Source organism: Cornus florida, unplaced genomic scaffold (assembly GCF_030987335.1).
Source record: "Cornus florida cultivar Cherokee Brave unplaced genomic scaffold, ASM3098733v1 CherokeeBrave_3.0.0_Hap2_Chr11, whole genome shotgun sequence".
Lineage (NCBI taxonomy): Eukaryota > Viridiplantae > Streptophyta > Magnoliopsida > Cornales > Cornaceae > Cornus > Cornus florida.
The window spans coordinates 128,737,247-128,749,862 of NW_026775581.1; the positions used below are offsets into that span (position 1 = coordinate 128,737,247).

At 32.4% G+C, this 12,616-nt stretch overlaps 1 protein-coding gene across 1 annotated transcript; it reads left to right on the plus strand.

Annotated features, from left to right (window-relative positions):
- The first annotated feature begins 4,843 nt into the window (after positions 1-4,843).
- LOC132286893 (pre-rRNA-processing protein esf1) lies at positions 4,844-12,581 on the plus strand. The gene is made up of 7 exons (XM_059789317.1): positions 4,844-5,555; positions 5,637-5,711; positions 7,347-7,567; positions 7,988-8,150; positions 9,753-9,881; positions 11,106-11,812; positions 12,032-12,581. The coding sequence occupies exons 1-7, from the start codon at positions 4,977-4,979 to the stop codon at positions 12,384-12,386; spliced, it is 2,229 nt and encodes a 742-aa protein (XP_059645300.1). The 5' UTR covers positions 4,844-4,976; the 3' UTR covers positions 12,387-12,581.
- The last annotated feature ends 35 nt before the right edge of the window (positions 12,582-12,616 follow it).

The following is a 12,616-nucleotide window of genomic DNA, read 5'->3' on the forward strand; positions in this document are numbered from 1 at the left end:
ACGCGCACACACACACACACCCACGCACACACACATATATATATTTATGAATTATGAAGTTGCAAGACAGGTTTGCAAATTGCTAGTTTAGTTGGGCCAACCACCATGTAGTGTGTCTACTAACTCCTCTGGCTGCATGGTTATTCATGGCAAATTATCTTATCTTACAAATTATTGTTGTTAGCCGATCAGTCAACAACCTAACTAAATTAAAATATATAGTATACATATGACTGTGTATATATATATGTGTGTGATGTATGCATGTGTTATTATTATTCTCTCATCTTTAACGTTACAAAAGTATCCGTTGAAAAAAATTACATATTTTATTCAAACACGATGGAATACTTTAGGAAGAATCAAAGGTGGAAGAAGACAGTTTAGATCAAATCAAGAGAATACATACATATCCCACTTTGTATATTAGTTGGAACATACGACTTGTAGTGATTGTTATTGCTAAAACATGGAATATCAGTTTTATTAATATGTTTTAAGAATCATATATACAGTATCACAAAACAAGGATTCATTATTGATATGAAACATAAGTTGAATGTTTAGAATACAATAATAACAACAAATATGTCTGCATTCACAATGAATCGAATAGAAGGACGAGATTCTCCACATTTATAATTTAAAAATAACATCAATAATGTGAAATTAATTGACCAAGGCATGGACATAACAATTAGTTTTATGTAGAATTTAAACAACACAAGTTAACTCAACAATAGAAAATTAATTCAAAAACATAAATTAAGAATGAAAAACAATGATAACAAAATTAATAAGTAGGAAAGAATATAATGAAATGCATGTTAGGCCCTATCTTAAAGTGAAATAAAAACTTTTAATGTAATATAATAATACCAAGGGTCCGAGTTTGAATTTTCAAAGAAGTAAAATGAGTGTGTGTGACTTGTCAATGACAAATAATAATAATAATAATAATCACACAATGTATATAATTCAAATCATAATAATTATATTAAGTCTAATAAATATCATTAATAGTATCATTGATGTTGGTAGATCAGTCAACTAAGCTAGAATGTATATATATATATAGTGTGCATTTCATGTGGTGAAGGTTGATTCATTTTGATCTTCCGACAAAAAAAAAAAGGTTGATTCATTTTGGGTCTATTCTATATGTGTATATTATGGATCCCTTTATATAAAATAGTTTGCTAAATGGCCCAACTTAATCCTTTAATTAGGAAGTGCATCAATATCAATTAACTACTAATCAACCTCTTAGACTTACAATTTGGCTATTCGACTGCACAATCTAATTGTTTGAACCTTGTAAGTTGGTTTCACAAATTGTAGAGTTCAAGAAGCTTATACTTCAATCCATGATCAAATTCTCTATTACTGGAGCATAGTTAAAGGAATTCTCTATTACTGAAACATGTTCAAAGTTAAGTAGCTTAGATGTATTTTTTTTTTTTTTTTACCTCTCAAGTAACATAGTGAGAGTTCGAATCTCGGTAAGAACATAGGATGTTTTTAGTTTTATAATTTTGGGTTTTGAAGCCACGGACTTATAATTGGTGCACATAGGTTTTGAGGGCATGGGCCCACCAACCCAGGCTAATGGTAACTCTGGTGACATAAACATATATATTAAGTCGCCCTTTCACAAATCGACCATGGAAAGAAAATGTATCGGGTCGAAAAGACTACTCTTAGTAACATTATTTTTCATCCAAATTCATAATGTTCTTGTTGTAGTCTAGCCAACTGTAACGAATTGGGTGTTTTGCGATTTGACCCCAAAACTTAAGTTATTGGGATTAATACTTAACCCATCTTTACCCATTTCACTTTCTATTTGGATCCGATATGGGACAAGACTCCCATTGTAATAGAAATCCTCAATAAAAGAAAATGTCATTTTTCTTATTTTGTTTCTTTGTCCCAAAAAAAAAAAAAAAAATTGGGTTATGACCTATGATCAAAGAAATAGGGTTAATTACAAAAAAAAACCCTCCCGTTTGCCTTATTGGCAGTCAAATAGAATTTGACACATTTTTTAATAATGATATCTCCTGAGATTTGATTAAGTAAACAGTAACACCCCAACAATTTTTTGTCACGTGTAAATTGACTTTAATATCTTTTGACTTGTGAATTGACTTATTTGAGTTATGAAATTCCCTATTTACCCAATTTAGACTCTTTGCATGCACAAAAATACCCCTTTAATTTTCAATGCTATACCTCACTCTCCGCTCACACCCATGGGCTCTCTCTTCACAATTGCAAATTATATACACACACAAATATCTATATGTATATATGTAATATTATATAACATTAAAAATTATGTATTATATTAGATAACATTAAAATCATGTAATTGAATTAAATCCAATTATAAATTGACTGATTTTTATTTTTTTTTTGAAAAATATGTAATTGTGCATTTACAAATTGCAAAATTAATATCATAAAATGAACTGGCAAAATTAATTTATCTTGATTCAAGGTTCAACATGGTCGATAATACACTGTGAAGGAAGAGATCATATTATGAAAATCCAATTTCTGAATCTTGCATTGCGTGAAAGGCTTTAACTTTAACATATAAAGGGAATGCCTTACAATGGAAATCATAATCCCATAAAAGAGTACCAGCACATGGATTGCAAAAATTCGGGATATATAAGGTTCAAAATCAATAGACAAAACCCAGTGATTAATGAATTAAACGATAAAAGGGAAATTATGATGGGCATTTTGGTCAGTCCTCACTTCTGATATTTTGACATAAGAAATGAGTCAGATAATAAAGGGTAATGTAGATATTTCACAGGTTATTTAAATGGAAAAGCTGATGGGGGGTGTTACTGTCCAAAATATGGCCAAGTTCTATATCAATGTAATAAAAGTAAACTTCAAAAGGTGTCACTATAATTAACCCTAAAAAATATGAACATGGACACATTGTCACGTCAAATTCTTAAATAGTATAATAGAGATATGTTGTGAAATATAAATACTGAGTATTAATTTTCATTGATATTATGAAATATTAACTGGATAAGACAATAATTATAGAGTTTTAATTAATATATATTCTACACTAAAGTTACATAAGCTTACAAAGAATCTTTTATAGTTATGTTTTTGTTTATTACACATTTCGGTACGTGCTAAATGTTAATTTTTAGAAAGAAAAAGCGTTGAACAATTTAATATATGTTCGTAATATTATTTATAACATTGTCACATTTGTTTTTTATAACATAAAATGTGTGGGATGTGTCAATCAAGGGTAAAGTGTAAAAAATCCTCCTAAATTATTGGCTTTTGCAACTAACCCTCTGAACTAATGATTGTCTCCTAAACTATTGATTTGTTACAATTAAGGACAAACCTGTCACAAAAGACTATTTTACCCTTTGTTATTAAAATTGTCATTTCTTATTAAATTATTTTTTATTATATTTTCTCTTATTTAAATATTAATTATACCATTTACCTCAATTTTATAATAAATTTGTAGCTATTAGTTTCTAAAATGATTAATTTATTATACTCACTTTAAAAAAAATTAGTATAAAAAAATATCTTATATTTCAAACAATATTCATGAAAAATTAATAAATTATGTAGCTATTAGTTTCTAAAATGATTAATTTATTATACTCACTTTAAAAAAAATTAGTATAAAAAAATATCTTATATTTCAAACAATATTCATGAAAAATTAATAAATTATGTAAATAAAAAATATTTCTTTTTAATGCAGTATATTCATGAAATTTAAGAAATTACTTAATTATTTCAAAATTTTCTATTTAAGATTTTTATTTAAATAATTAATTTAAAAAATTAAAGACAAAGTTATGCAAATTTAATGGAGAATATTTCATCAAATTATTATGAATTTTTTTCATAATTTATTTTAACAAGAAAAATATATCAAGTGTAATTCAATAAGAAAGGGTATTATGGTCATTTAATGAAAAATAGGAAAGAATGGGGCATTTTGCAACTAAATGTGATAGTTTGGGGGTTTTATGCACAAAACATAATTTAGGGAGCTTATTTGCAAATTTAGATATAGTTGAGGGGAATTTTTTGCACTTTACTCATCAATCAATGGTCCAAAATAATAAAAATTATTTTTATAGGCACAACCATAAAATATCAGACACGTTTTTAAGATTGTTTATAAACGGTCTCAACACGTGTTCAAGATTGTTTATTGTGAAAAAATAATAATCCTTTCTTCTAAAAAAATCTCAACCGAATTATTGTGTTAATTAATTGAACCTAGCCAAGTAATGTGTTGGTCTCAAGTCAATAAAAGTACCAATTTCAAAATGAAAAAAAAGGGGATTTGGTTCTTTTGATAAATCACTTATTAGTAGATCTACTTCTGAATAGAGTTTTGACTACCTATTTGTCATTTTCTAGAGTCATACTAATTAATTTACTGACCAAATTTAGATAATTGGAGGGAATTTTTTTTTTTTTGGGTAGGAAAGATAGAATTTTGAAATATTTATTTATTTATTAGAATCACTTACTTGTAAAAAGCTATTCTTGAGATTTTTATTTATTCTTTTCATTTAAGAAATGAATATATATATTTTTTCTTTCCGGAAATTGAAGCTAATCGTATAAATGTGTAATGTGTACAGTGTGTAATGGACCAAGAACAAAGGACCCAGAGAAGCATAAAGGCAATACCTTAGCCCAAACTGCAGAGTAAAAAAAAAAAAAAAATACAGCACAAGCTAACAGGATAAGCGCCCAAGACCAAGACCAAGACCAAGACCAAGCCCCAGTCCAAGCCCAATTATTTAGCTCCAACGGTCCCTCAATCACCCGCTAAAATCCTAGGGTTTACAGTGGAAGTTCTTTGCGCAGAACGCAACTAAACTCCGTCAAGATCTCACACGTCCTCGGCACCGCTTCAAGCTAAATTGCGCAGAGCACTCTACGAAAACATGGGTTCCAAAAACAAGAACTCCACAAAGAACAAGGAGGCGAATCGAGAAGCCGCTGTAGCCGACGGTGCGCGCGATAGAGGGAACCGCCATGGCGACAAGGTCATCACTGACCCTCGGTTCGCGTCTGTACACTCCGACCCTAGGTTCCAGAAACTTCCGAAGCGCAAAACGCAGGTCACGATCGACTCTCGATTCGATCGAATGTTCACCGACAAGAGCTTTTCTTCATCGTCTGCCAAAATCGACAAGAGAGGCAAACCTAAGAAGGACTCATCGCAAAACCCTCTCAAACACTATTACCGTCTCGAAGAAGAAGAAGATGATAAGAAACGCAAAGGTGTGGCCAAGAACGAAGAAATTGAAAGTGACGAAGAAATCAGTGCAGAGACTGATAGCGAGAGCGAGAAATTGATTAAGAGCGACGGAGAGTCGTCTGATTCGGAGTTGAAAATTGAATCAGAGCGGTCGGAATCAGAAGACGAGGGTAATAAGAGCGATGGGTCTTCCACGGACACTACTACGGATTCTGATGAAGAAGATGAGGTTTATACGGAAGAGGAAGACACTATTGCACAGGTAGAATTCAATATTTAGTAGTTAGTTTCAAATATCTCTAATACTTCAATGTATTATTTTCCTTTTTTTTATGTGGATTAGGAGGAAAATGTACCAGAAATTGACAAAGAAACTCACAGGCTTGCTATTGTTAATATGGATTGGAGTCAAGTGAAGGTGAGTTATCATTTACTTCTTTAAAGATTTGAATTTTATATATTTGAAGTGTGGCATGTGTTAAATTACATTCTCCAGAATTCACTCAATTCCAACTTTCACCTCTTTGCTTGTCTTAAAATTTTTCTACATGCTTTGAAATATGGCCCACCCCTAACAGTACCCATCGAGCACATTTAGTCTTCAACTAGATATGTTCAATTCGATGATTTTCTATTTTGCTTAATCACATTCTTCAAGTGGTTGAAATATTATTTTTTATAACAGTTTCTAAATAAATGTACTGATAAGATAAAATTTGGTTTTGTCATGTTAAAGTTAGGATGCTGTCTTAATAGAATTTCCTGTTTCAGTTAATATGGCAATACTGGCAGAGGCAAAAGTGCTTTTTTTTTTTTTTTTTAATTTTAATTATTTATTTATTTTTTAACAAAGTTTATTGTATATGACATTTATACTATATGTGAAGTCAACTCATGGTAATTTCCGTCTTCTCCTTTCACAAGTGTTACTAGTACAGTTATTGGTATTTGTTTTGTGTCCGAACAATCTTTGTTTTTCCCCCTCCATTTTATTCTATGCCTGGTAGCTAGGTAACATGGACACACAGAATCTCTATGTATTTTCCGTCAAGCTAGTTTTACATTGAGTTGCTTTTTGTAAGGTCTTAAATTAACTTTCAAGTCTTTAGCATTCATGACTAAAATTTTATCGCTATAAGTTGATATTACCAGCTTACACACAGTTTAATTCATTTTTGCATGTAATCATTCATGTTTCACTTTGTGGCTTGGGAAAAATAAATCCTTGAGATGGTGCTGGAAACTTGGGCCTATTTGGTTCAGTTCTCGCTAAGTCCAATTTCAAGTATTCAGAAAAAGGAAAATAGTTTTGAGAGAAAGTCTCTGAAATTTTCAGTAAATTGTCAATCAAAAGAAATTTTGAAAATTTTCATGTGTTTAGTTTTCTAAAATAAAATTTTGAATCAATTAAGCCCTTAGTTGTGCTTTCAGCTCACCTTGCCTGTACCAATACTGCTTTTCTTCTAGTGGCACAATATCCATTTAAGGAGTTACTTATGTTCGCGTCATAATCATGTTGACCTGAATTGGCTAAATGAACGTGTCGCTTTTGACCTGCCACCCGTTATAATTGATTAGGCCCATTTAACTAAGTGTCTTGTTCATGTTTGAAATGACCCTAATAGTATAAAATTTTAATTAAATGTGTCTTGCCCAGTTGTGTTGCGTTACTTGTTTCAAGGTTCCTTAACACGAATAATAATTGTGTCGTGATCACGTCGACCCATCTATTAGGATATCCATGTCATGACACGAAATGGAAACACATATCGATTAGAAATTCCAGCCTAGTACATTTTTTGCTGTGTGTGTCCTTGAATATTTTACCTGAAAGTTGGTTAATACAAGCACAATACCAATGGAAGCATTTGTTTTATTCTTGATACATATCAGTTCTTTTGTTTCCTTTGATATGCAGTAGCAATTCTTTTTTTTTTTTTTTTTGTTGGTTTATATTGCTCACTATGACCATCTGTGTTGGTAAAAATTTCCTTAACATGTTGACTTTATTTTATTTTATTTATTTATTTTTAGAATCTTTTGTGTTCTTTAGGCTGTTGATTTATATGTAGTCCTGAGCTCATTTCTCCCTAAAGGTGGACAAATTTTATCCGTAGCCGTCTATCCATCTGAATTTGGACTTAAGCGTATGGAAGAGGAGGCAGTGCATGGTCCTGTTGGGCTATTTGATGAAGACAAAGAGCAAAGTGAAGACGACAATAATGATGAGATTGACAATGAGAAATTGCGTGCATATGAGTTGAGTAGGCTAAGGTGATTGACTTTGATGCTGATTATCTCTTTGCCGTCTTTTTTACCATGTTGGTGCATATTTCAATTAGAATGCTCTCTTCCCTTTCTGGAAAAGCAGATGCTTCAGGTTGGAAGCCTACCGGGTGATGGAATGAGGTTCCTCATTTATTCTCTTCTTTTCTGTTTACTCCAATAAATTTCTCTTCTTTTCGTATTCACTAGTGAACCAAATGAAGGGTGGAAGGGAAGTGGGAGGGGAGCTGAGTGTGGGAGAGAGACTTTCTTTGTTGTTACTTAAGACAAATGCCTAGTCCATAGTTGTGCCGTTCTTATTAATATTTTTTTTTGGGTTTTTAATTTATATATTTCATTGTGGCTAGCTTATTCTTTTGTAGTTTAATCCTTACAATGACATATTTTGTTTGCATTTTCCTTTCTTAGGTACTATTATGCTGTAGTGGAATGTGATTCGAGTGCTACAGCTGATTATCTTTACAAAACTTGTGATGGAGTTGAGTTTGAAAGATCGTCAAATAAGCTGGATTTGAGGTTTATTCCAGACTCTATGGACTTTAAACATCCCCCGCGTGATGTCGCAACAGAGGTAATTTTGCAATAGTTTGGTGATTGTAAGGATCTTGCGATCTTAGTAGGCAATAGATACTGTAGTGTTCCCATTCTGCTTATTTCCACAAAGAAGGGCTCTATAATCTTGTCTGTGACCTAAAGAACAGTTACTCCTACTACTACTTCTAGCAGCTAATCAGATGATTATAATTGATCTTTTAGTTTCTACTTTGCATCTAAGAAGCACAGGCATTTCCAAGAAGTTGACATATTCATGTTGGATGTGCCCTCATTTTAAAATTAAGATCCTTAATTTTGGACGCATGACCAAATTTTCTTAAAACATGTGCTAACATGTGATGAATGAACTTCATTATTGGATAGAACTTTTAGACTGGGGGAAAGTATAATAAAAAGAAAAATCAAATTAATGGCTTATACTAAATTTATATAAAATTTGATCATTTTTAAAATACAAAAGAAGTAAGGTGTTATTGAAGGAGTCCCATGTGAGTAGAAGACAAGTCAACATATTTTGTTTATACATATAAATACGCATATCTATATAAATAAACAAGCATGCACATTCAGATATATTCTATCATTGTCACATCTTTTTCTATTTGAGGTGACCATAATTATATGATTTATTATGTTTGAGTCATAGAATTTTATTCGTCATATTAAATATAATTTTAATATAAAAAGATATGTATTATGTTGTTGTGTCCTTGATGTATCCATGTCCTTTTTAAAATTAATTTGATCAACTTGTCAAGTTCATGTTATGTCTCTGGCTTTTGTCTGTATCTGAGCTTTCTGTGCTACTCATTTTGATATATATATACACACATATACATTTGTACTTCTTTCCAGTAGACATTTATCAAAACAACTAATTGCTTATATTAGTATATTTCTCCTACCCTCTAAAAAGCTCTTCCATACATGAGGAATTGATTCTATGCCCAAATATCACATGCCAGCAGATATGGTCATTCTAGAGTTCCTACTTCCTACTGATTTTTGTGCATAGAACTAAGTGGGAAGGTTCATGGACAATTTCAATTTTCAAATAGCTTTTAAATGTATTATGTCATTATAAAATGAAATTGGAGAACTGAATCCCTGTCAAACAAAGATCCTTTTTTTCGTTATTTCATCTGGAATCATTATTCTCTTAGTGATTATTCATGCTTTTGTATGAAATGTCCATTATTTCTTTTAATTATGAAGTCTCAATTCATTCCTATGTTTTTCTTGTGCACTTGCTCAAGGCATCTAAGCAATATTTCCAAGTATCATGTTACCTGACCCTCTCCATCTGTCTTTTTAGTATGAACTCCTATTTGATTTATATTTTTCTTAATCCCTTCCAAGCATTTTTATTTAGAACTTTCTATTTTATGTTGTTGCATTGTGTTGTCCACTTTTCATGCTTACAATAAAAAGTTATATTCTTGCATCCTCTCGATCAGCACTTGAGAAATAAAACTTAAAAGAGTCGACCTATGCTGGTTTTTACAGATTTTATTATTTTTGCGGCTGTTATCTTCTCACATTCCTCAATCAATTCTTGGTTTAATACCAGCCTCTATAGAATTGATTATTAATTTTGTTAAATTATTTGTTTCCTCAGGCACCAACAAGCTATGAAGGTTTAGAATTCCAAACTCAAGCACTGCAGCAGAGTAAAATTAATCTTACCTGGGATGAAGATGAACCACATCGTACAAAGACCTTAAAGAGAAAATTTAATGCTGAGGAGGTTGGTTGTTTCATCTATATTTCTTCTTTGAGTCTTATGGCTTGATACCCAATTTGTTTACGGTATTATGTGCTTTTGTGTGTGCCAAGTGCGTATACGTCAAGATTCGTCTTGTGATATTGAAATACACGGACGCACGTGCATGACCAGAAACTTTTGTAGATTCACATGGGCACATGCACCCACACGCACACACATCAGCATTTCGTAGAAGAGTCCTGCTATTTGGCCCGACAAATAAAAACCTACTACTTTACCGAGTCTATGTGGCTACCCATGTGTCAAATATATTGGGACCCATTTTAAAATATAAGGTAATTGACTATTTGGAAAGTTGTAATCCCTTTTGTAGGTTTATCTTAATGTAGTATCTTTGTTGGCGATTAAAGTTTCAACCACCATGCATATATGTATATTTGTTTTATATTTCAAATTTCATCTCTGTAAGGACTATTGGGATACTTCATATTGTGTCTTTGATCATTAATATCCATTTATTACTTTGGTAGGCATTTGCTAATTGATATAATGATCAACTCCCAGAAACAAAAGCAAGAAGAGAAATTTTAAAAAAAATTGCGAAGCATAAAAAAATTATAAAAACATAGCATATTTTGCTCTAGATTTTGTACAAATCAAATTATTAAATTTGAGTACCATGAAACTTGCTGTGAAAACGAAAAAGAAGATGATAAACTGAAAAGATAAGGAAAGGGAAAGGGAAAGGGAAAGGGACGTATTTTATGGAAACAAACAAGAGTAGTAATGATGCCTATTTAAGTTGAAATTTTAGAATAATCACGTCACATTTTTATGTTTGTCGGTTTTAATTCGGGGTATTAAAGTCGTCAATAATATCATTTTCCTTCTTAGAATGTTGTTGAAAGCAACACCACGGTGATAACAAGTAACAGGAGTGATGGTGAAGACAATGCAAATGGAATGGATAGGACTTATCTCACTGGAAAGGAGATAAAGAAGATGACATAATAGTAATAACAATAGTGATGACAAAGACAATTGAACCCCCCCCCCCCCCAAAAAAAAAAAACAGTGTTGTAGATACTTTATCTTCTAATGTTTATAAAATGTTTAATATTATTATACCGTCGACACTTTGCTCAGTGAAATTATTTTATGCACTCCATCTTTTAGCAGTTTTTAACAATGTTGAATATGATATACTGTTGATCCTTAGCTCTTTCTGGTTCTATTTCCATCTAGCTAGCTGAATTGGAATTGAAGGAGTTTCTGGCTTCTGATGAGAGTGAAACTGAAGAAGATGAGAATGATAATAATGATGCTATGGAAGATCGATTTGGAAAAAAACAAAAGAAAAAAGATTTGTACCGTGCTCTCATCCAGTCTGGCGAGGGTTCAGAAGGCGATGATGACGAGGATGGCCAGGATATGGAAGTCACTTTCAATACTGGCTTAGAGGATATAAGCAAGAAAATTCTAGAAAAGAAGGATAAGAAATTGGAAACAGTTTGGGAGGCATATCTCAGAAAGAGAAGTGAGAAGAAGAAGGCAAGGAAAAATAGATCAAAGAATTCATCAGAGGATGAGAGTAGTGATACTGATCAAGAAGCACCTGAACAATTTGACGACTTTTTTGCTGAAGAGCCTTCAGTTAAAGGAAGTAAGGAGTCTCGAGGTAAAAAAGACCGGAAAGAAAAGCGGCACAAAGAAACAGCTGATGAAGCAGAAGCAAGCAGGGCAGAGCTTGAGTTGTTACTGGCTGATGACAAGGGAGAAGATGCCAGCTTGAAGGGATACAATTTGAAACCTAAAAAGGCTAAGGGGAAAAAGGGAAAAGAAATTCCAGATGAGGGGAAAATACCAACCATTGATTATGATGATCCACGGTTCTCGGCTCTCTTCACTTCACCTCTGTATGCTTTGGATCCCACGGATCCTCAATTCAAAAGGTATTTACCTAATATTAGTATATTTCATGTAATTGTACTTCATAGGTATTTGTAATTACTGGCCTTCTTGAATGCACCTCAGTGTATGGATGATGCAGTTGGATGTCCTCAACATCCAAATGGTTCTCTATATTTCTGATCTTCAAAAGGATTATATCTGCCATTTGCTTAATGTTGGTTCGTCCTTTATATGCTTACAGACTTGGTTTGGTGTTGCAGGAGTGCTGTTTATGTTCGGCAGTTGGCACAGAAGCAACAGAAGGGTGGCCAGGAAGAATTGGAGGGAAAAGAACCGACAAAGTTGCGACAAGCTCTGTTGCCACCTGATGATCTGGAGGCAGACAAAAATGAGCACTTACGATCTGATGGATTGCCCTCAAAGAAAGAGAAGCATGAGCTATCTTCGTTAGTTAGGTCAATTAAGATGAAGTCCAAACAAGTTCAATTGGCCTCCAATGCTAAGATGCCAGGAAAAAAAAGAAAACCGCAATCCATCGCCAAAGGAAAGAACAGGAGGGGAAATATCCAAAAGAAAATTGTGACAGATGTTTTTGACATTAGCCCATCAATATAGATGGTAAGAGCTGTAGGAAGCAACGAAGTTGTACGAGGATGTATTGGGGAAAATTCGACGATGAAAGATTTAGTATATTTCTTCTAATTTTATTGTGATTTATTAATAAGAATTGTTGGGGAACTATTATTGATCTTGTTTCAAATCAACTTATTTTTGAGGAGGGAGAGAATACTTGAATTTTTGAGTATATGATGAGAGAATGTGTAGTAAGCATTAGGATTGCCCTT